Source organism: Phyllosticta capitalensis (assembly GCF_038381095.1).
Source record: "Phyllosticta capitalensis strain CBS 128856 chromosome Unknown BKA78scaffold_6, whole genome shotgun sequence".
Lineage (NCBI taxonomy): Eukaryota > Fungi > Ascomycota > Dothideomycetes > Botryosphaeriales > Phyllostictaceae > Phyllosticta > Phyllosticta capitalensis.
The window spans coordinates 551,233-574,835 of NW_027117444.1; the positions used below are offsets into that span (position 1 = coordinate 551,233).

A 23,603-nucleotide genomic window follows, 5' to 3' on the forward strand; every position below is an offset into this window, starting at 1 on the left:
TTGGACGATGTGTCTTTCTTGGACGGTGCGCGGGAGGTTTTCTCAGCCTGATGACCAAGACAGTGATGTGTCTGCTCTCTTCTTGCGCTTCGCGGTCGATGTGTCGTCTGGTAAGTGCGTGATGCCCTGACTGTCCTTGGAGATACGTCCACGAAGCTTGGGAGAGCAACGTCATCAGTGGACGTGGAGGCGGAGTAAGAGCGGGAGCGGAGCAACAACGCGTCTTCGGAAGCATGCGTTAGGAGGAAAGACATGAAAGACTACCCCAAGAGCACATGGAAAGATAGGAAGGCATAAAGAGCTTGAGATGAGAGGGACAGTGGCTCTGTGGACGGACGATACCATTTGCATTGTCAAGGTACCTACATCGTTGTCCCCAGACTTCCCAATCCAATCCAACCCATACTTCTCTCTTCTCGCTACTGTGCCATGGAAGCGCTTCGAATTTCTATGCGAGCTGATTCCTGGCGGGGCGTCATCGCCTTTCTGTTTAAACGCAGAAAGAACCCAGTCTCTAGGTGGGGTCGGTCCAAAGCCAAGGAGAGCAGCAGCACGAAGGCTTCTCAAGAGGAGCCCCACGTGTCGCGTGTTGGATGGCGGTCATGAGTCCTCAGGAACCGTAGGCTTGTAAAATGTTACAATCACGCCTGCCCAAGCGCGAGGAGCCATCGGGTGTCCGTATGGTTCTGCCAGCGGCTGAGTGGTGCGATTGGACAGCCGCGGCACTTCAGGCAAGGCAGTTTCCTCTCACAAGACCTGAAGGAGCTGGTGACGCTCAGATGGGGCTTTCAATCACTCCAAGCAAGCAGATCATCGTGTGTCCCGGCACTCTCTTCAATCCACTGCCAACTCGTCGTCCAACGCCCTGAGAACGACCGTCTGCTCCTTGCGTCTCAGATCATTCGCATCACTCTTTCCATCCTTTACCTCCACCGCATCGCCCATGTCAATACTTTCTCTTCCCAGGCCAGCCAACACAGCCTCAATCTTCTCGCCCATCTTCTTGACGCCCTCAACCTCCTCCTTCTTGCGTCTCAGCTGATCCTCCATCATCATGATCAAGCTGGCTCTGGCCTGATGCGGGCGGTACTCGTTGATCAGGCTGTGGCAGTTGATGAGAAGCGTGTCCAAGTCTTTGAATTTGTTGCTCCATTCCGACGGGTTGATGCTCATGAGGCCGACATATTCCAGAAAGTTGAGGAGGAGCGATTGCGTCATGCGCTTAAGGAACGAGGCGCGGTCGAGCGTTTGTTGGGAGGTCGTGGTCGCGGACGGGCTGGTGGGTTCGGCAGGTGAGGGATACAGCTGCTCCATGCCCATGTCTTTGAGCGAGGGCAGCTCCGCGTTGATCTGCACCACATTAGCACTTTACGCGTCTACCCATTTCAGCCATGAAACGCACATCATATAGATCGCCAAAGCTGCGATACTTTCCAGAGGCTGGCGGTTGTGGTGGGACCAGGTAGCGCAGCTCTGGCGGAAGGTCCAAATTCTTTGGATCGCTGGGCTCTTGAGAGCCGCTCATCTGAGTATCCTCATCGTGTGCAGAGCCTTGGAGCTCCTTCAGTCGCGCTCGGTTCTCGGGCGTAAAGTGCTTCCAGAACGGTGGTGGAGCGGGCCACTGTGTGCTGAGCACGTTTTCCGCGTCCTCGTCGGCCATGTTTGGATGGTCGAAGGTAGGTTGAGATCCTGGTGTATCGTGCTCCTCAAGCCTAGTCGTAAGATCGCCGTGGGGATGGCCGTCCGGGTGTTTCGGGAGGGGTTTCAGTCGAAAGCACAGAAGAACAGAAAGTCAAGTTGAGGTTGAGGTTGAAGATCGACAGCCAAGCTTTGGAGCTTGGGCCGTAAGCCAGGAACCAGCCGAAAATTAACCGTCTAGCGGGGAGTTATCTCCGGCGGCAAAAGGAAGCAAAGATCATCAACTCTTTGTGGCATTCTGCATTAACGGTTCATCATTTCAAGCCAATAAATTTCAGCTCCGAGCTCCTTGCTGGCAGCCTCATGCACAAACAGGAAACCTTTGGGCCATGCGACTTATTGGTCTCGCTTTGCCACCAGCTACCATGTCACGCATGTCTCCCATGCATTGATGATTTTCCACATCTTTCCAGCCTCTGTCTCCCATCCTTTGCACAGACGTCGCTGTCTAATTTCCCTTTAGATGCTCGAAAGATCCGTCTGTTTGCAACGGAAAGTCTGGCCGACTCTCTTGGCTACTGCTTTCCGATGCAACTTCTACCTCCACACCCATTGACGGAACCACTTTTCATGCGCCGAGCGGCATTTGTGATCCGGCTGCTACGTCCTCTCGCATGCCAGGAGTGACACGGGATTGAACTGCCTCGTATCAAGTCCCTTCGGCGCTGGGCATCGCCAGCCAGCCCTGTGAAAGTGGGCCGCTCATCACTTGGGCCGGGCCGCATCGTGGATCGAGTGGGACAGATGTCTTGGATTCATCCATGGCCATATCCGGAACAGAGCGGCCATTTGGGGCGCCAAATTCAGTCTTTGGTGAGACTGAAAATGTCGCAGATTTGTGGTGGAGTAGTCCATAGCGGGACTTCATTTGCGCTTGAGGTGGCCGTACGCCCATCCACCTCCGACAGCGAGTAACACTCCAAAGGTTTCCTGTTGCGTGGGGATTCTACCCTCGGCGTACCAGCCAAAAGACAGGATGAGAATGGTCTTGAGGTTGCCGACCACGTTGAAAGTAAGAGCCGAGGTACGGCTGATGATAAGGAACTGCGAAAGATTCAGAACGCTCGCCATCATGCCAGAAGCGAGCAAAGACCAGTAAACTTCAGAGGGTATCGTGCCTATTTGTCATTCGTTAGCATGCGGCGATGATGCAGAAAAGAGAGGAATTCAACTTACGAAAGTCGGGAATCTTGTCCATCACGGGGACGATGAAGAGCAAAAGAAAGGCCGAAATGGGAGCCTGATTCATCAACAACTGTTGCGGAGTCACATCCAAGTCGTCAATCTTCTTCCCAATCCAAATCTGGTAGAAGGCAGTGACGGTGACGGCCATGACGGCGATGATTGCGCCAAATGGATTGCTCTGGGCAGAGCCGCCGTTGGTCATGATGACTCCAGCGCAAATGCAGAGGATGGCGAGAATCCGGTAAATGGTGACGGTCGTCCGGAACAAGACAAAAGTGACGAGAACCACGCAGGGCGTAGTCATGACTTTTGCAAGCTGATAAAATCCAATCGAGTTGTACGTCAATGAAAGATTGCCCAAGATCACGTAGGCAGTGAACATGACGCAAATGGGAAGCACCCCGCGGAGGGGCAAGCGGACCGGCTTGAATGCCCTAAACGGGGCACGGGTTGAGATCCAGAGAACGATGGCGGTGCAAGTGAAATGCCAAATGGTAAAGAGAACTTGGGCGTCGTGCATTTGGGGATCGCTAAAAGTTCGCTTGCTGAGAAAGACCATGGCGACCGTAGCAAAGGTGTTTAAGGCGATGCAAGAGGCAGTCACCATGCGGTCCTTGACAAAGCCCGCGGGCTCGGCCAGAAGCTGGGTGGAGTTCCATTGCGGCAGGAGGGAGTCGTCCTTGGACAGGTCATTCTTCTCGTCATCTGCGACCATGTCAGGACGTGTTTGGGGGGCGAGTGGAGGTGACGGGCAGTCGTTGGAGGAGAGAGGGCCCGACGAACCATTGTCGGGCTTGGCGCGCAAGGCATCAGCCAGAGGAAAGGCAGACACGCTCATGGACGGCTTCAGAGAGTGGAGGTGAGGGAAAAGGATTTGCACCCGAGGTTGGCCGGCTCGAGCAGAGAGACAAGGCGGGTTGAGTTGTATGAGGATGGTGCTGACATTGAGGCGTGGCTGAGGCACCAGGCTTTGTCGGTGGCAGACGGGCCGCTAGTTATAAGGCGGCGGTGATGGGCATGGAGTGGCTGACTTTTTGGACCCCCTGTGGAGTGAATCCGTCGAGTTTCACGCTCGGCGGCTGCCAGTGCCAGTGTCGGTGCCAGAGAGTCTGCACTGCACGGCTCAGGTCCACCGCTCGAGCGTGGTCAGGTCCATCATTTCTGCCGCCATCTGCACCCGCCCCCAAAGGCCGACACGATACCATTTTTTCGTTGTTGGTTTTGGACTACTATTAATTTTGGCGTACTGTACCAGCCACTGGAATCAGGGGAACATGTCTCAGGGACAAGCGCGCCAACCTGAAAGCAATCACTCTCCTCCCTCTCGTATCTTCCTTCCGCCATTGGCCAAGCCGGCGGCGGGCCCTGATGCCAAGACCGGAGACGGAACAACTGCTCGTTCCGCGGAAAAGGAGCTGTGGAGCTTTTCGGGGACTGTGCCTTGGGTTTGCCTCCGGGAGATCCCCGTCCACCCACTTCTCGCTGCACAGCACTCCATCACGTCCGCCCTTGGCCTTTCGCGGAATTCATCACCGGCAACCCGCCAAACTTCGACATTTGAAACCCTCAACACTCCCAACAATGCCGGAACACGGCTGCCATCCCGATCCCATGGTCAAAGCCTACAAATGCCGCCGTTGAAAGCTGTCCTAGCGGAGACAGGCATTTCTAATACATGGACCCCAACAATCACCATTATTCAACTTCAGCCTACATCCAGGTCGCCAATGACGTCTCAATCTGCATCGTTCGACCGACTTGGACCCCAACAGGCATAATACATGATCCGGTCTATCCTTGGTAGAAAGAGTCTGTGCCCCCACGCTCTCGCCTGCAACATGTCCGCTCGTCGCCAAGGAGCGGGAATGTCGTCGAAATGACAACCCAGTCGCTCAGCCACTGTTCAGTAAACTGTTGCCTTGTCGTTCCACCATCCAACAAACGAACTGCGCTCGCTCTCGGCTTCACCCAAGATTGGCAATATTTTTCGTAGTCGTACCGAGTCTTCCATCCGCATGTCCCAACTCGGGTCGAGCGCGGACAGCCGCCGCAGTACCACGGTGCACCGCGCGTCGCGAAGCGAGCCGTTGTGGGACTCGCTCGCGTCTGAAGCGACTACCGTGTCGATTTTGCATATGGCGTGGAACTTCGGATAGCGTGCTTGCTCACACTTGCAGGACCGTTTACAAAGCTTCATTTCACATCCCGCACTGCCAGAGGCTTGTTGAAGGGGCGAAATCTTTCAGCCGTCTACCTTTACTGTCCAACATACTGAAGTCAACACAGCCCTCGTCCTCCTTTCGCCGCACGGCTTTTATAGGCTCGAAGCGATGACGACGCCAATTTTAGAAAGATCGATGTGCGGCTATCGATCTCGGACTTGTCTTGCTGATTAAAGATTCCCATCTCCTTTTTGCATTCCCCACGCCAAATGCCGCCATCCTCGCTGTTTCCTGCTAATCGCCGTCAAACTCCGTCTGTGGCTGGCATGCGACTCCATCTCAGGCATTGTCAATGCTCCTGGTTCAAAAAGAGCTTCGAGTGCCCAACGTGGGTCAGGAACGTCGACGGAAGAATCCTTTCAGACTCTGATTTGACGTCGGCGATACTAGTACCAACGACTGGCACTGACCTTGAGACGAACTCCTCCGGAACATACCGCATCCCTCACTCGCCTGCAGTATATGCGCCCAAGGTTGATTCACAGGCAATTAAAGCATTGAAACACCATGATAGCCACGAGAGTCGAGGTTTCAACAGAAGTCATGGTCAAAGCCGCCTGAGTGTGTCCCAGGCAACTTACTGCTGCCCGGCCCTGGCTTCTCTTGGCCATCCGCTTCTTGACACTCTTTGGAGAGGTTCTGCAAAATGTTGCTGCACAAATTCATTTCGAATCCATGCTATCAGTCCTTTTCCTCTTGTAACCCATCTCTTGTTCCAAAAGAGTTTTCATTCATGTTCGTCAAACACAGCTGCAACATTTCCTTGAAGACTTGAACGCCATACACGCCCTTTGTTCTTGGCAACATCTCCGTTTCCACGAGCTAGAAGACAGACTTGCCTAACTCCCCGTTGGTCGGTACAGTCTCTTGCACCGTTTACTTGGCAGTGTACCCTCTGTGGGCACAAGATCAGCCGCTGTCAGTTGAATTTTGTCGATGTGCGACTTACCCGTCAACGACGAGACCCTGGCCAAACATGTAGCTGCTCATGGGGCTAGCCAAAAACACAGCAGCGTCTGCCACCTCTTCTGGATCCGCCAACCTATCAACAGGAACGTTTTCTGAAATGATCTTGTTCACCACTGCCTCCATTTGCGCCGACGAGTGGATCAACGGCGAATCATAGTATCCGGAGCAGATTGCGTTTATCCGGACGCCCTGCGGTGCATACAGCGCTCCTTCGGTCTTGGTCAACCCCAGGAGCGCGTGTCTCCCAGCAACATATGCACCTGCGGCTATGAAGGCAGGCGAAGCAACAAGTCCATGAATCGACGACATGTTGACAATGCTGCCCCGGCCATAGCGTCCACGCGGCTCCTGCTTGAGCATCTGTCTGATTTGGGCACGGTGGCACAACCAAACGCCCGCTACGCTGCTCGAGAGGTAGCCGTTGAAGTCGGCCAGCGATGTGTCTGGGCTGCCGCCCATGGGACCGCCGAAGCCGGTTTCGTTTACTGCGAAATCGATGCGGCCGAATCGTGCCGCTGCTTTGTGAACTGCCGACTCGATCGACTCTTCGGTGGCTTCCATGCCAATGGTCAGGACGTCTGTCACGCCGTACTCTTTTTCCAGACCCGCGGCTGTAGTCTGCAGACCTGCCTCGTCTGTATCAGCCAGCGCGAACTTCTTGACGCCATGCTTCGCCATCGAGAATGCAATCGTCTGGCCGAGGCCTGCCCAGTCCATTAGCATCGGAAAGAACAAAGCACCTTGCCATCTACTCACCTGAGCCGGCACTGGTAATAAATGCCACTCCTTCGAGTATGGGTGCCATTATGATGCTCTAATTGTGGTTAGTCTTGTTGGAGATCATGTTCGCAGTTGCTCTGCAGCCTTCTTGTAAGTAGTCGTCGTGGTCGGTGATTAATGACTCGGTTGCTGCTCGGGTACCGTGGGGACCGCCTACCTGTGAGCTTCTCAGGGTCCAGTTCGTTTACACGTTTAGCTATCGACCCCACATGGAGCTGGAACGGACAGGGCCGCTGTTTGGCGTCGTCCCTTGCGGCTTTGCGAGGATCGCGACTCTACCCAGACTCATCTCAATCCAGCCTATGGAGTCAATCGAAACTACAACCCAAAGCCCTTGCACGGGCCTTTGATACATCTTCAATAAACAACTAGTGCACTCTGAGGCAATCGGCAGATGCAACAACAGTCATTCGAACATTTTCGCCATCCTTGATCAAGTCTATTTGATCGGGAAAGTTGAATTGAGCCGCGGAGCATCGTGGTGTGTGAAACATTATCAAGGCAACATGATTGAAGAGGTTTCTCGTCATCCTGCCACAACAGGTTAGAAGAATCACACCATCGGAAAAGATTTTGGAGAGAGGGGTCTCTCAGACACGCAGGTGCTCAGCCTCGTCCCTTGATGCACGGTTACGTCAGCATGCCTATCGATAACCCTATCCCCCTTTAGGGCAAGTACGTGGACGCGTGCCGGAGTCGCATGCTCTCAACCGTCAACCAATCCTCCGATCTGTCTCTCCTTCAACATACCATGACCCTTTGAACCTACCGCAATCATGATGAGGGGCAGCAATGCTTCGTCGCCCAAACGCTCAGCGGGTCTGCAGCATCAGGGTCCCAGCTCGCCCGTGGCGCGCTTTTGGCAGGTGAGCCAGGCGCCACGCGAGAGGTTCGGGTTGATCGATGGCTAACGGCAGAGCAACAGCGGTCGTATGCGCCAGACTACCTCGGATTCACGATACTTCTGGCGTTCTACCTCGTCGTACGTCAAGCCTCTCCAAACCGCCCCGTTTCAAACAGGGGTTGTCGGCGCAAGCAGGAGACGTTACGTTGCCTGAAGCACCGCCGCTGATGCCTTTGCCGACCAGATTCAATTCTTCGCCGAACCTTTCCACCGCCTCTTTTCTCTTGATAATCTCGCCATCTCCTTTCCGCACGCCGAACAAGAGCGCGTTCCTGTGTCGTGGCTCTTCGTATATGCCGGCGGAGTGCCCTTGTTGATCCTCTTGGTCTGGGCCCTGCTCTTCCGGCCTGGTGGACACAAGATACATGTTACAATTTTGGGCCTGTTTATCAGCCTGATTTTGACATCTTTTATTACCGACGTGATCAAGAATGCCGTGGGTAGACCACGGCCTGATTTGATTGCTCGGTGTAAGCCTGTATGTCTTGATCCCGATATCCAAGAAGCCTGGCTCGAAGAAGTTGCAGGACCGCTGGGAGGACAATTCTGACATTCAAGGAACAGGATAAAGGCACCCCCGAGCATAAGCTGGTCAACTACACCGTTTGCACCGAGACCGACCACCACACTCTCCACGACGGCTGGCGCAGCTTTCCGTCAGGTCATTCAAGTTTCAGCTTCGCTGGGCTTGGCTACCTCTCCCTCTTCTTCGCCGGACAATGCCACGTCTTCAGGCCCCGAACCGACCTCGCCCGCGTCCTCCTCGCCCTGCTACCCCTCCTCGGCGCCGCTTTAATCGCAATCTCGCGTTGCGAAGACTACCGCCACGACGTGTATGATGTTACAGTAGGAGGCATACTGGGAATGCTGGTGGGATGGTTTACCTACCGGAGGTACTATCCTCCTCTGCGGAGCCGACATTGTGACCGGCCATACCCCAGCCGAGCCGAAGTTGCAGACTTGATGTGGTCAGCAAAGTTCAAGGACGAGGAGGCGCAAATCAGGCGGGTGGATTTGGAGCTGGATGAGCTCGAGGATGAAGAAGATGAGCGGTTGCCTTTGCAGAATTCTAGGTCTCGGGCGTGAGCTTGAAGAGTAAGATCTTGGGCGGCGTTGTCTACGGCCTTGCTGCTGGACTGTTGAGATAGACAGACCAAGAATTGAAGAGTCTCGTTTGAAAGCAGGGAGAGGTCTTTGGAAATTCCCAAGTGATTACAGTGTCGCGCTCACAGGGGCTCGCAAAAGGAATAGCGACTGCAAGGCGGCATGGGGTGCCCGAATGCTTCATACAAGCTCGAACATTTAAGTCTTTAGGTAGCAAGATGTTTGGCTACTCCCTGTACACATGTATCTCGACTTCCTTGCCAAACAACCAAGTCCGAGAATACAGCTACAGGGAGCATTCGCACCCCCAGTGCGCCTTCCATGTCGACGGCTGAGGCCGGCTTATCAGAAACGTCAGCGCCATCGGGCAAGTCAGCCGAGGCCGAAGCTGATTTCTACAGCATTAAATCTTGCTCTCACACATGGCTTGAACAGTTCACCTTTGCGCGCACGTCTCGGAGGAGTGAAGATGCCTCGCGAGCCTGACGACTCTGGCGCCGCCAGCGAGCGCAGCCCGCTTCTCGAGAACGGCATCAATGGCGGGGCAGTCGCAGACTCCCCACCTTTGCCCGAGGAGCCTAGCACCGCAAAGCTTCTGCTTATTCTCTCCTCTATTTGGGTTGGCGTTTTCCTCGCTGCTCTGGGTCTGTTTTCCATTGGCGACATGAATGCTCAACCTTCGCTAACAATGCGCAGACTCGACAGTCATTGCGACTCTGAGCAGCCCCATTTCCGACTCGTTCAACTCGTTCACCCTCTTCTCATGGCTCGCCTCGGCATACCTGATTGCGAATGCTGCGCTGCAGCCCCTCAGCGGACGGCTGACGGACATCTTTGGGCGCCGCACCGGTCTCGTCATCTCGAACGTCTTCTTCGCCGCCGGCAACCTCATCTGCGGACTTGCGAAGAGCGAAGGTACCATCATACTGGGGCGCGTGGTCGCTGGCATGGGAGGCGGCGGGCTGACGGCTATTTCGACCTTTGTCACCACCGACCTCGTCCCGCTGCGCCGTCGCGGCCTGTGGCAGGGCTTTGGAAACCTGTGCTTTGGGCTCGGGAGCGGCCTCGGCGGCGTGTTTGGCGGATGGATCAACGACGCGCTCTCGTGGCGATGGGCGTTCCTGATCCAGGTGCCGTTTGTGGTCCTCTCCGGCTTTCTGGTCTTCTTCACGGTCAAGATTCCCGTCAAGGAGGAGAACACGGCGCGCGTGCGACGGGTCGACTTTCTTGGGAGCATCACGCTCGTCACGAGTCTTGTGCTGCTTCTACTTGGCCTGAACTCTGCCGGCAACATTGTGTCGTGGACGCACCCGCTCGTATTGGTCAGCTTGTCGCTCTTTGCCGTCTTCCTCATTGCCTTCCTCATCGTCGAGGACCGCCTCGCCAGCGAGCCCATAATCCCCGTGAGGTTACTCCTGCATAGAACTGTATGGGCAGCTTGCTTGACGAATTGGTTTACAACCATGTCTGTCTTTGCGCTCCTCTTTTACGGCCCAATCTACCTACAAATCCTCGGCCTGTCGGCAGCGCAAGCTGGCGTGCGGTTGATCCCCTGGTCGATAGGCGCAGCCGTGGGATCAGTTGGAGTGGGTCTGGTTACCAAAGCCACGGGGAGATACTGGTGGCTCAACGCGGGGATGGACTCCACCATGGTGCTTGCCTTTGCCATGGTCGCTGGAACTTTTGACCTGCAGTCTCGGGCATGGCCGCCATTCGTCTGCTTCTCGCTGGTCGGTTTTGGCTACGGCGGCATGTTGACCATTACTCTACTGGCGCTCATATCGGCCGTCGACCACATCCACCAAGCGGTCATCACGTCGGCATCCTACGCCTTCCGCAGCACGGGCTCGACCATCGGCATCACGATCGCCAGCGCGGTTTTCCAGAACATCCTCAAGCGCGACCTGTGGCAGCGCTTTGGCGACCGCCCCGATGCCGACAAGGTCATCAAGTCGATCCGCGACAGCGTCGGCTCCCTCAAACACCTGCCGCCGGACTGGAAGCAGGGCGCGCTGGAGAGTTACATGACGGCGCTCTCGGCTGTTTGGTGGACCATTTTCGGCATCGCGTTGCTCGGTGTTTTGTGCAGTTTGGCCATGAAGGAGCATACACTGCATAAGAAGCTGGATAGGACCGAGGAAGAGGAGTAGATGTGGATGTTTGCATGTCAAGGTCGATGTACGATTCTTCGATAGATTTACCGTAGAGTGTAGATTGCTATATTGCTCGACTCTCAATCATACTACATACAGTTCAAGAGGTCGGATCTGCAGCTCGATTGAGAATCGACGGACGGGGGGAACTTAGCCAGTGTGACGTGACGTCATGGCTGCTGTAGCCACCTACATAATCGCTCGAAAACTATCTGATACCACGGGCATCCAACGACCATCTCAACGCTGCTCAATGGAAAAAAAAAAGAATAAAAGACTCCAAGCTCCGCCTGAACACCTAATAAATGCTCCCGTCCCACTCTCCCATCCCTTCACAGCGCGCACGACCAACCCCCTCCCTCCCTCCCTGTTCGGCTCAGCCCTACGCCCGTCTCGCATGGTCTCGTCTCGCGATCTCCAGGGTCCTGCCCTGCCACCCGTTGCGACAGGGATCACAGCAGGGACCTCACCTGGTTGGTCTCACATGCTGCACGTTGACATCATCAGGGAAGCCGCGCAGAAGCTGGCAGGAAAAAAAGGTCATGATAAGTGTGCTAGCCTGACGCGCCGGCTGGCCTGCCTGCATGAGTGAGTGATGTTGATCTGGCGGGGTCTGTCTACTTATTTTCTGGGGACCCCTCTTACGGCTGCCTCCTCCCCTGGAGCTTTTTCTTGCTTCTTGATTTTTCTGTCAGCTACTGAGTCTACCTACATACCTGTTTACGATCTTACCTCCCCGCACTGCGTGACTTTTCCGAAGACGACAAAATTTTCGAAGACGTCAACAGTTGTCCCCAGTTCCAACGATAGATACCCGCGAAGTTCCGTTTCTTCCACCCCAAAAAACCAACTTCACGGCGCGCACCGCGGACATAATTTTCTTGCTCTACCTCGTCGACAGCGAGTAGCATACTGCTTAGCTTCCCTTTCTCATCCTCGAAATATCAGAAGTTTTGCGCGACATCTACAATGTCAAACAACCGACAAGTCGCCCGCCGCGCCGCAGCCGAAGATCAAATCATCGAGCGGGCGCCTCGGAATGACAACGCTGAGATACGCGAGCAGTATGCCAGCGCGGAGGCAAAGGTATGACAATCACAGCCTACGAATCCACCTCGCCCCCTTACTCACTCATCTGCTCCCTCCTTCGCGGCACCACACTAACACCCCCCCAGGCCGGCCTCAACCTCAACATCTTCGCGGCCCTCAGCGGCAGCATGTTCAGCCGCAGCAAAAAGACAACCGACACACGCCCTGACGGGTCGTCACGCAGTGTCGAAACCACCGACACGGCGGCGCAGGCGCAAGGACGTGGCGCCGCCAATATGCAAGCCATAGCCGAGGCAAGATCGGATGCTGGGAAGCGGTATGCAAAGGGTCAGGAGGCGATTGAGAATAGTGGGGAGCAGACGGGGAGGATCAAGGAGAAGCAGAAGAAGAATTCGAAGGCCATTGAGAAGAGGCAGGAGATGCAGATGGATCATTTGGGGATTGAGGGGAGGTGGTGAAGTGCGATGAGGTGTATGCGGGAAGATGTGATGAATAGGGGGGGTTTCCTTTTCGAATCCCAAAATCACACAGGCCGGGTGTGATTTGTACGTTGCCGAAATTGCTTCAGGAGTCCGAGAGACACAGGTGTGTTGTCGAGCCGTGAGTTCTGTTGCAGCACTTCCGTGCGTTTGGATCCCTGAGGACATGGTTGGCGGCGTGGTAGGTTTCTGCATTGATGAAATGCGAGCTTATCTGCGAGCATGCGGAGGTAATGGAGCGTATCATTGAAGCATCATGATGAAACCAGCGTCTTGCTGCTTGCTCCTGCCCTGCGATCGCGGCCATGTGCCACGCCTGCGTTGGATCCAAGGCCATATAAGCAAGCCTTTTCCCAGCAGTCGGCTCTTCGCTTCCTGACTCTGCAAATCCGGCTGCACCAACCAAGAGGTTACAACCCAGACGCTTCTGACTGGAAACAGTCTCGTACCACACACTGTTTTGGTGCTGTTGGTGGATGCGGTTGTCGGTCATTTCGAACTTCGAGCTCGCTCACGGATTGCTCGTCGGATTCGGGTCAAGTAGCACAACAATTTGCTGTGTTGCCTTTGCGATGCTGTGTATCATGAAAGTGGCACGGGGAAAAAAATCGCTGACCTCATGATCTCGGCCATGTGCTGTCTTTGCCCCTGAACCAGGATATTTAAACACACCTCATCCCCGCAGTCGACCTTCTCTTCCTCACTTTCCAGACCCAGGCCCAAAAGCTGTGAGGGGAGCATGAAGCGCGCAATGGCTGGGAAAATTCTGTGACTGTTTGGTGTCTCTGTTGTTTTGGGGTTGCTTGCCATTTCTGACTTCGAGCTCACGGACTACTCGCCGGAGACGAGTCGGTTGCCATGCTGCCTTATTTCTGTGTTGCGAATGAGATGGTGTGCATCATTAGACTTGTATAACGAAGGAGTAATCGTGGTGATCATCATGGCTTCAGTCCCTGTGATCGCAGTCATGTGTCGCGCTTGCCGTTAATTCAGGGGTATATAAGCCCCCTCAACCCTCTCCCTGTTTCTCTTCAAGCGCACTCTACGGACCTGGGGAAACACCACGGGACGAGGAGCTACTGGGAGATATCGCAGATGAATGGGTCACTGTTTGCGCGTTCTGTTGTCTGCGTGTACCCTACCTTGCCCATTTCGACTTTTGATCCAGCGGCCGAAGGACACAAAATGCACGGAGGGAATGCCGCAGCAATCTAGTACGCATCTCTGAAGCATAGCACCATCACTCTTCAACAAAGAAACTTTTTCATGCTACGTAGTCTTGTGATCTGTTGATCTGCTGACCTTGCCTCTGCGTGGTTCAGGGGTATAAGTAAGCCGTCGACGCTCTTCCTGAATCTCTCTCTTCAAGCGCAGTCTGCGAATCGAAGGGAACCAACGAATGGTACCTGGCCACTGGAAAGAACCCCGCGAAGAGCAGCCGACTGTTTTGGCGGCGCGTCGTCCGCAGGCGTTTCCTATACCGGCACTTAAGAAGTGGATCCAAATGGAAGATAGGCTGAACACACAAGGAGATGCCGTACGCATTATTTTTGCGCCACCGAAGCAGGAGGGTATCAAATTTCAATGGAATGTCGCTCTGTACCTGCTTGGACTCATGATCGATTGATCGGCTGACCTTACCCCTCAGTCAGGGGTATAAAAGCAAGCCATCTCCCAGTCGCGGATCCTGACTTCCTCATCTTTCAATTTCACTCTATCGGCTAAAAGAGTATCGACTCTCAAATCACCACTGTGAGGAAACCATAAGCCTTCAAATATTGTTTGGGCGCTGTTCCGTCTGCCAGAGCCTTTCCTTACGCGGCTCTGGACTACAGGTATATATTTGGCAGACAACAGGTATAAAGAGGAAATGCCCGACTTACTCATTACACGATTTTGAAGCGTAGCATCAATCAGCTCACGAAAGAAGCGTGTTGCTTCATTCGGACTCGTGACCTGTGGATCCACTGACCTTGCCCCTGATCCAGGGGTATAAAAGCATGACTGCCAGGTCAACGTTTGCTTTCTCTACATACAGCCACCTCCGGAGAAAAGAGAATGACATGGAATTATCCTTCATTGCTGGAGAAAGAAACGTGGAGAGAGCTCTTACACTGTTCGACCGCTGCTGCCAAAGTCGCATCTGAGCACTTTCACTTTTGCTGTGAGAGGCTTTGCGGAATTTTGCGTCGATTACGCAGCATTGCACGCTGTATGATGACACCAAAAGGCTCTGTTGGCACGGGTTTCGACTTTCGTCATCCTTGCATGGCCACGCGACTTCTCTCAGTTCAGGGGTATAAAAGCCAGCCACTCTCAGTCCGACGTTTCCGCTTCCGCTCTATGCACTCGCCCTCTCCAACACAAGAGTAGCATTCACCTTCTCTTCCCTACTGGGACAAGACAAAAGCCTGCTGACAAACTTTCTGATAGTCGTTGCTCGCCAGCGCCCGCGCACTAGCGATTTGAAGTCGGCGAAGTTTTGGCTGCGATGATACGTTGATGCATGCTGATGGGTAGCACCATGGCATTCCGACGAAACAAAGATCTTCACCCTGCCCAATGATCTTGCTCACGGAATTTCTTTCACTTCAGAGGTATAAAAGCAGGCAGCCTGCCTGCCTTCTGCGCACCGCATTCCTCTCTTCGCGCACCTCAGTCGTCAACAGGTTGCTCTTGAGTGCCTCATCCAGTATTGACTCTGCCGCAAATCAGGCATGGAAAAACAATCCACTTGCTTTCTGCGCGCCGTCAACACATCAGTCCTTACATACACAAATTTCATTTTTTGGAGAGAACGTTGCAGCGCCACGCAGAGTCCGCAAACAAAAGTCGTGAGCACGAAAGCTTGATGATGATTCGATAACACAATTCAATGCTGGACAGCGGCTACGGAATCTTGAGATGGATTAATGCCCTGTGAAGCTGAGGTACCTCTGCAGAGTGGAAAGTGCGGGCGGGAGCAAGGACGCAAGCAAAGCACTTTCGATCAATTCCCTGTCCGAAGATGACAAAAAGTAGATGGAGTTCAAGCTTGCGTGTCCACGCTTCCTTTCCTGGGAATGGTTGTAGGATTCTGGTGATGCTGGGAGCAAAGGTTCGAGAGGCGAGGTTTAAATATCCTGGGGTATCATAGGGGCACATGACCCAGCGAGTGGCTTAGGTGACCGATGAACGCAATGGCAGTTGCGACTGCCGTCGCTGCTTCTCAGGTGACACTCCTTACGCACCTTCCCTCAGATCATGGGTATATAAGCAAGCACTTTGCAACCTTCAGGCTGCTTATCCGTTTCTCCATCTGCACCAGCATTTTAAGAGCTTGCAACTATCAACTTCGCTCCCTTCCGACTGGTGATACCGATGACTAACTTTGAACACACTTTTTTTGCTTCTTTGACGACTGCGTACTTTGAATTTGTCTCTTGGAATAGCATAAGCGGCGTTCCCTTGTACACCACCAACTGTAGGATCCAAATGCTGAAGTCAACGTTACAGATGCATAGTGAACGGCTGCATAGTGTAGCGGCAAATTCCGATCTAAAGACGCAGAGCCAAGTGATGATTCTGAGGAAGACCCAGGAGCCAAAATGTAGGACACATCCAGCGACTGAGACCCAGTTTCTGAAAAGCCACTGTTTTTCGTTTGCGAGGTTAAGGCAGAGGTAATGAATGGCGTGATCAGAGGCACAAAGGGCGATGTTGCAGGGGGGTCGCAAAAGAAATGGCAAATCCAAGGTGGTGTGGGGTGCTTGAATGCTCCCTGCAGCCATCCTTTCAACAGCTCAAACGTCCAAGTCTTTTAGGGGCGAGGTGTTTGATCGCTCCCTGTATCAACATACCAGTGTTTTTTTAACTCGCCAAATGATAAAGTCCGAGAAGACAACCACAAGGAGCATACGAGAACCCCACTCCGAAGTTGCCATTTCCTTTGCGACCCTCTGTGATGTTTATGTACCCCTGAAATCTGAAAAGCCTACAGACACGTGAATCTGCTGTCATACATGGTTGGACAAAATGGCAGACGACACTGCTATCGAATCTTCCCGTGACCTCTGTCCATTTCACATTCCTATTGATTGATCCAGGGGTATAAAAGCAGGCCGTCCCCAACCACAAGTCGACTCTCTTCCACTATCTGCACGCAGTCATAGGGCTTGTGGCCAGCAAACGTGCAGATCCAGTCAACTAGTGGAGATTTCAGTTCTCTCAGCACTCAAGACTCTGCTTTGCGGGTGTCTTCTGTTCCTCTACAGCCGCGCACCTCAAAATCTTCCTTGGAAAGGCGCAGACAGCTTTTTAAATTATTTTTCGGCAATCATCGCCACCATTGAAGCGCAATAGTGGAATTTTCGCCCTGGATAGATTGCGCAGGGAGCCATCGTGCAATGGCAGATCTCCTTCAAAATCTTTGAAAATTTGCAGAGCCAAGTGACGCAAACAAAGGAAACCAGGAGCACGAAAGTCACCCCATTCACGAAAAGGCCACAGCAAGTGCACTAGCTCATTCCAGTCGTGTTTGCGACATGGTGCCAGGGCGGAGCTGATGGTTCGAGTAGAGGCTCAAGAGGGGAGCTTATATACTTCTGGACAGCTCAGGGACGCGTGATCGGGCCATCACATCGTACAAACATTGGAAAGGCAGGTGACACTGCTCTGCTCCTTCCTCGCCCAAACCCAGCCCTCATGCTATAAAAACCTCACCCAAGAGGCCAAATTCGCCTCCTCTCTCTCCACACGCAGAGACTTTCTTCTCAACCTTCATCCGTTCCATGGAAAGTGGAAAAAGATTCTACTTTGCCTGTGTGTTGTCGAAGCAAACTCAAACAGGCCACACTCTGCGGTCTCCACCGGCAAACTCGAACTCGGTAGAACCGTGAGACACGATATTCATTTAGAGCGCAGCATCATCTTACTGTCTTGAAGCCTAGCGCGTCAACTTTGCGATGAAGGCCATCGAAAGGCTCAGTAGTGGTCGGTCGAGCGAAGGTCGAAGGCACACAAGGCAGAAGAACCAAAAGAGAGTATGCAGAACTCGCAGAACAGTCAGCACAAGGAAAGTACCGAACATGGAGCAAGGACACAGTGAACAGTTTAGTTGCTTTGTTTGCCTGTGAAAGATGAAATCTCCTGACGGCCAGAAAGAGAATCAAAGGCAGCGCAGCACGACCAATTTATAGCCAGCCAGCCAGACGCGACAGCCAGACGCGAGAGCCACATGACCCAAGGCAGTTGCCGCATCCAATGGGGAGGTATCAGGCGACGCTGCCTTACTCCCTCTTTCCAGTCATTCATCTCGCACAGACCCCACGCTCTTGCTATAAAAACCTACTCTTAGACCGCTAGACCTTTTGCTTCTCCTCAACCAGCCTGGCGACCTGTGTTCTGCAATCCTCTTGTTCGAAGTTATGCGGACCTGGTTACTCTGCCGTTGGTATGACAAGATCATGCACTTTGCCTGTGCTGCAAGAATCCCATTGATCGCATGACTTTTCTCTTTTCTGGACGCGGCCGACTTTATCCTCGTCACCGCGAAAGGGACAAATCACTGTCCAAGCGCATTTATCAGCAAAGCAGCATCATCCGTCGATGGCGTTGTAGTTGCCGCCATGTCGCAGCTGTGATGAATGCGTTCTTGATTCTCTAACGACGATGGAGGCGCGAGAGACTGAAGACGGGAGAGCCTTACAGCGATTGCAAAAGACGCAACCGAGGAGTGCGGAGGGATAGCGAGCAGCAGAGCAAACGCCAGCAGTGCGTCGTACAACTTCCGACCTCGTCCATTTCCAATTCGCACGCCGATGGCGACAGGGAGAGGAGCTTGGAGACCACCACGAGAGAAGGGGGCCAAGTGACGGGGTTTTGTACCTACTTACTTGACCAGCCAGCGTCTCACGTGGTCGACCAGGCAGACGTAAGTAGGACTCGGTCTGTGGTTGAGAGTACACTTGCTGTTCACCTGACAGATTGAGGTCGCGAGTGAGTAACCGATTATCATCATACGATCTTCCTTTTCATAATCATCTCGCCTCTCAAGTCTCAAGTACAGAAGGCCTTTTTGACTGCAAGATGTGCAGCTCCAGAAAAGAGATACATTTCAAAGAAAGACTTGTGACGCGTGCGAGCGCGACCCAGTATCCAAAGACCCGATAAACGCCGTCCGTTGTGACTGCTGCCATGTGGGTATTGCGGGCAGTTAGTTGTTCATGCCCATTTACCCATTCATCCATCCGTGATCCTAATCCCAAATCCCAAACCGAATAGCCAAAGCAATTGAAAGCCGCCCACCGCCAATTGAGTATCAACAAAAGAAACCGTATCCCTTCTTCATCTGATTCTCGAAGTGCCGCGCTCAAACATCGCTCATTTCAACCTCCTTCTCATCGCGCCAGTCATTGCATGGCTGCAAAAACTCCGCGTCTTCAAAGTCCGTCCCGCTATTGACAATGGCGTGCCGTCGTCCAGCACCTCCACCACCGACAGCGGCCATGCCGTCGCGCTTGCGCGTCCGTGGTCGCGCAAACGGCCGCACAACGCCGCCGCTGAGGTCCGGCATGACGGTATGGCTGACGGGATAGCGCGTGCGCGGGGAGACCTGCGCGTCTTCGTAGCCGCGGTCACGGCTGAAGTCTGTGTGGATGAAGGGGAACATGCGGCGGCGGGGCTCGGAGGCGTTGAGGTCGCCCTCGTCGTCGGCGTCGGAGGAGTTGGAGTCGTCGTCGACAAAGCGGCGTTTGTGGGGGGCCATGGGGGCGGCGGGGAGCGAGTCGGTCGAGACAATGGACGCGTTCGAGTCGGACGAGGAGGAAAAGAAGGCAGGGTCGAAGATGGGGTCGTGAGCGCCAAGCGGGCGCGCGTCGTTGGTCGCAATGCCGCCATTGTCGGCAGCGCCAGAGTCCGTCGACGAGATGATGATGGGCGAGGGCTGCAGAGCAAGGCCGCCCGTCTTGTGGATGCCGCAAAAGGGGAGCAGCTCGTTCGAGCGGTTCTCCATGGGAGGTCGGGACGAGTTGAAAGCGGGCGCCCTGATCTTCTTGGTGTTGTGCGTTTGGTAGCCCTCGGGGACGGCCTTGCGGACGCGCATGCCGACGTTTAAAAGCGACGACTGGATGCTTGCTGGGAGTTCGCGAATGCCCTTCTGCTGATGCGAGAGGGCGTGGCCGGATGATGGTGAGGCAGTCGTGTCGGCGTCAGACCGGTCGCTTCGTGCAAAGTAGTTTGTGATGGAAGGCTGAAAGGGCCGTTTGGAGCGGTGCTGAGAGGGCGACATGATGGGCGTTGCGAATTGAATGGGAGCGAAGGAAGTAGCAAGCGGTGAGAAGAAGACGTGGACAGCGTTGAATGCGTGGGGTAGCTCTGGCGGGGCGTAGGAGCTAATATGTTGGATTGGTCGAGGGTGAGAGCTGGTTGGGTGGTGGGGAAGAGGATGGAAAATGGCTGGTTCGCGCGTCGCGTGTAAGGACGCGCTTCGGCACTAAACCCCAATAGGAAAAGTAATTGGCGGGCTGCCGTAGCTCAGAGTCTGCACCTCTCAACCACCTGCAAACCTACCTAAGCTGATGGCAGAGCGAGGTGGCCGGCTTACTTTCAGGTATTTATGCGTCGACCATTGACCGCGCCAATTCCTCGACCTTGCCATTGTGTGCGCTTTGTGTGTCGCGCCCAGACAAACCACTCGACATCCTCCTCCTACAAAGACGTTGCGCCAGCAGTCTCGTGCATACCGTTGGTTGCTAAATAGATACAGACTTCCGTGTCCAACGCCGTGCTGCCCATTTCCTTGACTTAAGCCGTTGCCAGCCCTCTGTCTTGCCTGGTCATTGGAGCGGCTGACGGCCCAAGACTCGTCAGTCCGACAGACCTATAATTGCTCGACTATTGACCTCTGTCAACTTGTAGGTCGTGCAGCACACGTGCATATGCATGCCGCTTAGCCATGCAACCGTGGGTCCTATTAATAGTCTGCCTTGATTGCTCTTTTGGGCCTGCTAATGCTCGCTTTAACGAGAAATCGGCTGGAATGAGCGACCATCATGACATCACGCTGCGAACGCTCTGCATCTTCGACTAGTTTCATCCTCAGGAACAAGATCTATGCAAACGTACGCCAAAGGTGGCGGGAATAACTCCACGTCAGTCGCACTCGTAGCTGTCAAACTAGCAGCAAACCCCTTCGCAATGAGACTGCGCGTGCAAATAGTCAAGGCACGAAACCAGCTACTGCCGACTTGACTGTTCTCCTGTATTGGCTTCCAGCCCCTGACAGGCATCGCGACGTCATTCATGAAAACGTCACAAGGTGTTCATCACCACGCAGATGCAATCGACATGTATTTGGAGACTATCGAAGACTTTTTCATTGGCTTGTTTGGAAGAGAGGCAGTCGCGTTGGCTGTGTGCTCGAAAGGGACCACTTCATTAAGCGGCAAGTCATCTTGATTTGGACACACCCGTATTTCCCCCAAGCGGTCATGTTTGATGACTCGCAGACGGGAGAAAGCTGGCCAGGAGCAACGTGCAGCACATCAAAGTCACCTGGCAGAGAAGTAATCTCAGTGTGTAGACCTAGCCCGGTTAATCTCCTGTGTACCATCGGTTCCCGACAATCGACCCTTTCCTAGCCAACTGAAAACTGATTCTGTTGCAGAGCCCGCGAAAATTCAGGTACCCACCGTGAAATCTGTCCGAGGGAAGAGAAAGGAACTTGTCGCCTCACATGGCCTTGGAGAAGAGACTGCGATAGACGGCCTCGACGACCGGCTGAGCAGTGATGGTGCGACCGCCGAAGAATCTGCCGTTGAGACCCTTGATGGCATTCTCGCCGCCCGTGACCGTTTCGAACTTGACGTAGATGTCGCCTTGGGTGTTGGGGTCTACTGCAATGTGAACAACCTTGCCATACTTCTCCTGGCACTCGTCGCGAACGTCGTCCTCGAGCTCTCTGGTCCAGTTGTCGCCACTCTCCCTGCAATGTGTTAGTGGAGTTCATCAATCAACCCTTGATCCAGACTTACTCTTCGGGGTTGAACATGTTCTTCAGCACAACGCAGCGGCTAGACTGGTTGACGTTGATGTTGACAGGAACTTTGCTAACTGGGGCAGTAGACTTGAGCATCTTTTGCTTGTCAGCGCCATTGGTTTCAGCGGGTTCATCAGCACGAGCAAGCTTTCTCATGAGGGCATCCCTGCTGTAGTTGTTGAAGTTCACGCCTCCAACGTCAGTGTCGTCGAGAGCGCTGGCTCCTCCGGCGCCCTTGTCGTTGTCGCGGCCGCCGGCACGGTCGAATGTGCCTCCAGCACCTCCAGCATGAGCGCCACGGCCACCGGAGCCAGAAAATGCCGAGCCCTGAAAGCCGGGTTGGCCCGGACCTGGGAAGCGGTTGAGGAGATTGGCAGTAGACTCGGGAGTGAACTTATCGTTGCCCAAGCCAACACGAATGGGACGACCGGCAAGATCGAAGCCATTCATCTTTTCGAGAGCCTCTTTGGCCTGGGTCGGGTCGCGGAACCTGCAATCATTGTCAGTTGAGGTCTGTCCATACCAGGAGAAAACTTACTGCACGAAGCCGTAGCCTCGGCTGCGGCCGCTGTCATCCTTTTGCAACTGCACAAATTCTAGCTCTCCAAAAGGCTCAAAGACATTCTGCAGATCCTGTTCAGTGATACTGAAGTGAATGTTGCCGACATACAACCTGTGGAAAGGAACGCCGTTGTTGTTGACCGAGTGTCCCTCTCCAGTACGAGCTTGGCGATTCTTCTCGGCTTCCGTGAGCTGAGCAATGATTGGGATACCTAGGAGTTTCTGGCCCGTAAGCTGAATGGCGAGGGGAACGGACTCCTCGTTCTTGAACTCAACATATCCAACACTGTTTCTGGGTCAGCAAGAGCTGGGAAATCGAGAGCGTAGAGCTTACCCCTTGGAACGACCACTGACGCGGTCCTTGACGATTTGCGCTTCTTTGACGGGGCCAACCTTTTCGAAAAAGGCAATGAGTTCCTTGGTCCTCAAGCGAGCGGCGAGTTGCTGGACGAAAACGGTGCGGCGGTCACGTTCGTCCTCGGTCAGGGGTGGGGTGGCATCACGACGCGGGGAAGGAGAGCGACGGCGGCCTCCACGGCCACCTCGGTGTCCCCGGTCACGATCACGGTCACGCTCGCGTTCACGGTCTTTCTCGTTGGTGTCTTCGTCACGTCGCGCGCGTCCAGTGGGACGGTAGTGCCTGTCGTCATCGGGGTAGGGAGAGCGAGACCTGGTTCGTGGGCGACCGCTGCCGCGGTAATAGTCGCCGCGATAACTGTCGTCACGGTCAATGGAGTCACGGCCACGGCGATAGCGTCTGTCCGAGTCACGGCTCTTGCTGCGGCGTCTGCTCCTAAGGCTGCCGCTGGCGCTGCCTCGGTCGCTGCGAGGGCTCTTCATCTCAACATCGTCATCAAGGTCGCGCCTGAGTCTATCGCGGCTGCGGTCCCGGCGTCTGCGGTCGCGCGAGCCATCTTTGGTGCGATCATCGCGGTCCCGGCGATCGGATCTGTCGCCCTTCTGGCGGTCGTCGTTGTCGGTCGAACGGGGAGTGTCTCTCGACTCTGCCGCACTGGCGTTGGCGGTCGAGTCGAGCAAAGCCTCAACGTCTAGACCTGACATTGTGGTTGGATGCTGTCAAGCTACACGTTTGGAATGATGGAGTTTCACTGAGGAACGGAGCGTCAGCGAGTGAAGCCGGTGGAGTCGCGGGTCGGACGGTCGCGCACCCTGCTACTGGACTAGCGCGTGGATGGTGTGCTGAATGATGAGTGCGGAGAATTGCAACGGGTCGAGTCGATACGGTGCTCAGAAGGTGAGCAACCAGCGAAAGTCGTGATACCCGCGGTTGCTGGCGGATGGGGTAGAGAGTAGAAGGGGTAGTTGCAGGGAAGGTTGACATGTTCGGACCTAACTGAGCAGTTGATCCGGGGGATTGTTAATCCGAGAGGGATTACTGGACCGAGGTTGTCCCGTAATCACGTGATAGAACGAATGCGTGGGAGACTCCCCGGTTCCCCTGGATTCCATTTTAACAGCACG

The 23,603-nt window shown here is 54.3% G+C and overlaps 10 protein-coding genes across 10 annotated transcripts; 5 read left to right on the top strand and 5 right to left on the bottom strand.

Moving 5' to 3' along the window:
* Window positions 1–834: 834 nt before the first annotated feature.
* BKA78DRAFT_296230 (mediator of RNA polymerase II transcription subunit 7) lies at window positions 835–1,660 on the bottom strand (the record flags this gene model as incomplete). Its single annotated transcript, XM_066886593.1, has 2 exons — window positions 835–1,350; window positions 1,403–1,660. The coding sequence occupies 2 exons, from the start codon at window positions 1,658–1,660 to the stop codon at window positions 835–837; spliced, it is 774 nt and encodes a 257-aa protein (XP_066743183.1).
* A 902-nt stretch (window positions 1,661–2,562) lies between these two features.
* Window positions 2,563–3,598, bottom strand: BKA78DRAFT_252186 (triose-phosphate transporter family-domain-containing protein; the record flags this gene model as incomplete). The annotated part of the gene is made up of 2 exons (XM_066884711.1): window positions 2,563–2,816; window positions 2,875–3,598. The coding sequence occupies 2 exons, from the start codon at window positions 3,596–3,598 to the stop codon at window positions 2,563–2,565; spliced, it is 978 nt and encodes a 325-aa protein (XP_066743184.1).
* A 341-nt stretch (window positions 3,599–3,939) lies between these two features.
* On the top strand, window positions 3,940–4,723 carry BKA78DRAFT_146117 (uncharacterized protein). Its single transcript, XM_066882871.1, has one exon. The coding sequence runs from the start codon at window positions 4,158–4,160 to the stop codon at window positions 4,659–4,661; it is 504 nt and encodes a 167-aa protein (XP_066743185.1). The 5' UTR covers window positions 3,940–4,157; the 3' UTR covers window positions 4,662–4,723.
* Window positions 4,724–5,197: 474 nt separating this feature from the next.
* On the top strand, window positions 5,198–5,961 carry BKA78DRAFT_146115 (uncharacterized protein). The gene has a single exon (XM_066882870.1). The coding sequence runs from the start codon at window positions 5,315–5,317 to the stop codon at window positions 5,870–5,872; it is 558 nt and encodes a 185-aa protein (XP_066743186.1). The 5' UTR covers window positions 5,198–5,314; the 3' UTR covers window positions 5,873–5,961.
* A 20-nt stretch (window positions 5,962–5,981) lies between these two features.
* On the bottom strand, window positions 5,982–6,879 carry BKA78DRAFT_353449 (short chain dehydrogenase/ reductase; the record flags this gene model as incomplete). The annotated part of the gene is made up of 3 exons (XM_066891562.1): window positions 5,982–6,000; window positions 6,055–6,778; window positions 6,831–6,879. 3 exons carry the CDS (start codon window positions 6,877–6,879, stop codon window positions 5,982–5,984), a joined length of 792 nt encoding a protein of 263 aa, XP_066743187.1.
* A 598-nt stretch (window positions 6,880–7,477) lies between these two features.
* On the top strand, window positions 7,478–9,308 carry BKA78DRAFT_316091 (phosphatidic acid phosphatase type 2/haloperoxidase). Its single transcript, XM_066888602.1, has 4 exons — window positions 7,478–7,720; window positions 7,780–7,836; window positions 7,943–8,236; window positions 8,323–9,308. The coding sequence occupies exons 1-4, from the start codon at window positions 7,631–7,633 to the stop codon at window positions 8,842–8,844; spliced, it is 963 nt and encodes a 320-aa protein (XP_066743188.1). The 5' UTR covers window positions 7,478–7,630; the 3' UTR covers window positions 8,845–9,308.
* A 23-nt stretch (window positions 9,309–9,331) lies between these two features.
* BKA78DRAFT_252791 (putative MFS multidrug transporter) lies at window positions 9,332–11,012 on the top strand (the record flags this gene model as incomplete). Its single annotated transcript, XM_066884763.1, has 2 exons — window positions 9,332–9,506; window positions 9,559–11,012. The coding sequence occupies 2 exons, from the start codon at window positions 9,332–9,334 to the stop codon at window positions 11,010–11,012; spliced, it is 1,629 nt and encodes a 542-aa protein (XP_066743189.1).
* Window positions 11,013–11,984: 972 nt separating this feature from the next.
* BKA78DRAFT_353452 (uncharacterized protein) lies at window positions 11,985–12,523 on the top strand (the record flags this gene model as incomplete). The annotated part of the gene is made up of 2 exons (XM_066891563.1): window positions 11,985–12,101; window positions 12,191–12,523. The coding sequence occupies 2 exons, from the start codon at window positions 11,985–11,987 to the stop codon at window positions 12,521–12,523; spliced, it is 450 nt and encodes a 149-aa protein (XP_066743190.1).
* Window positions 12,524–18,521: 5,998 nt separating this feature from the next.
* Window positions 18,522–19,955, bottom strand: BKA78DRAFT_316098 (ribonucleotide reductase inhibitor-domain-containing protein). The gene has a single exon (XM_066888603.1). It carries the CDS (start codon window positions 19,809–19,811, stop codon window positions 18,894–18,896), a length of 918 nt encoding a protein of 305 aa, XP_066743191.1. The 5' UTR covers window positions 19,812–19,955; the 3' UTR covers window positions 18,522–18,893.
* A 904-nt stretch (window positions 19,956–20,859) lies between these two features.
* BKA78DRAFT_283531 (uncharacterized protein) lies at window positions 20,860–23,456 on the bottom strand. Its single transcript, XM_066885668.1, has 4 exons — window positions 22,456–23,456; window positions 22,099–22,407; window positions 21,556–22,050; window positions 20,860–21,506 (listed from the first exon to the last, which is right to left on the bottom strand). The coding sequence occupies exons 1-4, from the start codon at window positions 23,181–23,183 to the stop codon at window positions 21,254–21,256; spliced, it is 1,785 nt and encodes a 594-aa protein (XP_066743192.1). The 5' UTR covers window positions 23,184–23,456; the 3' UTR covers window positions 20,860–21,253.
* Between the last annotated feature and the right edge of the window lie 147 nt (window positions 23,457–23,603).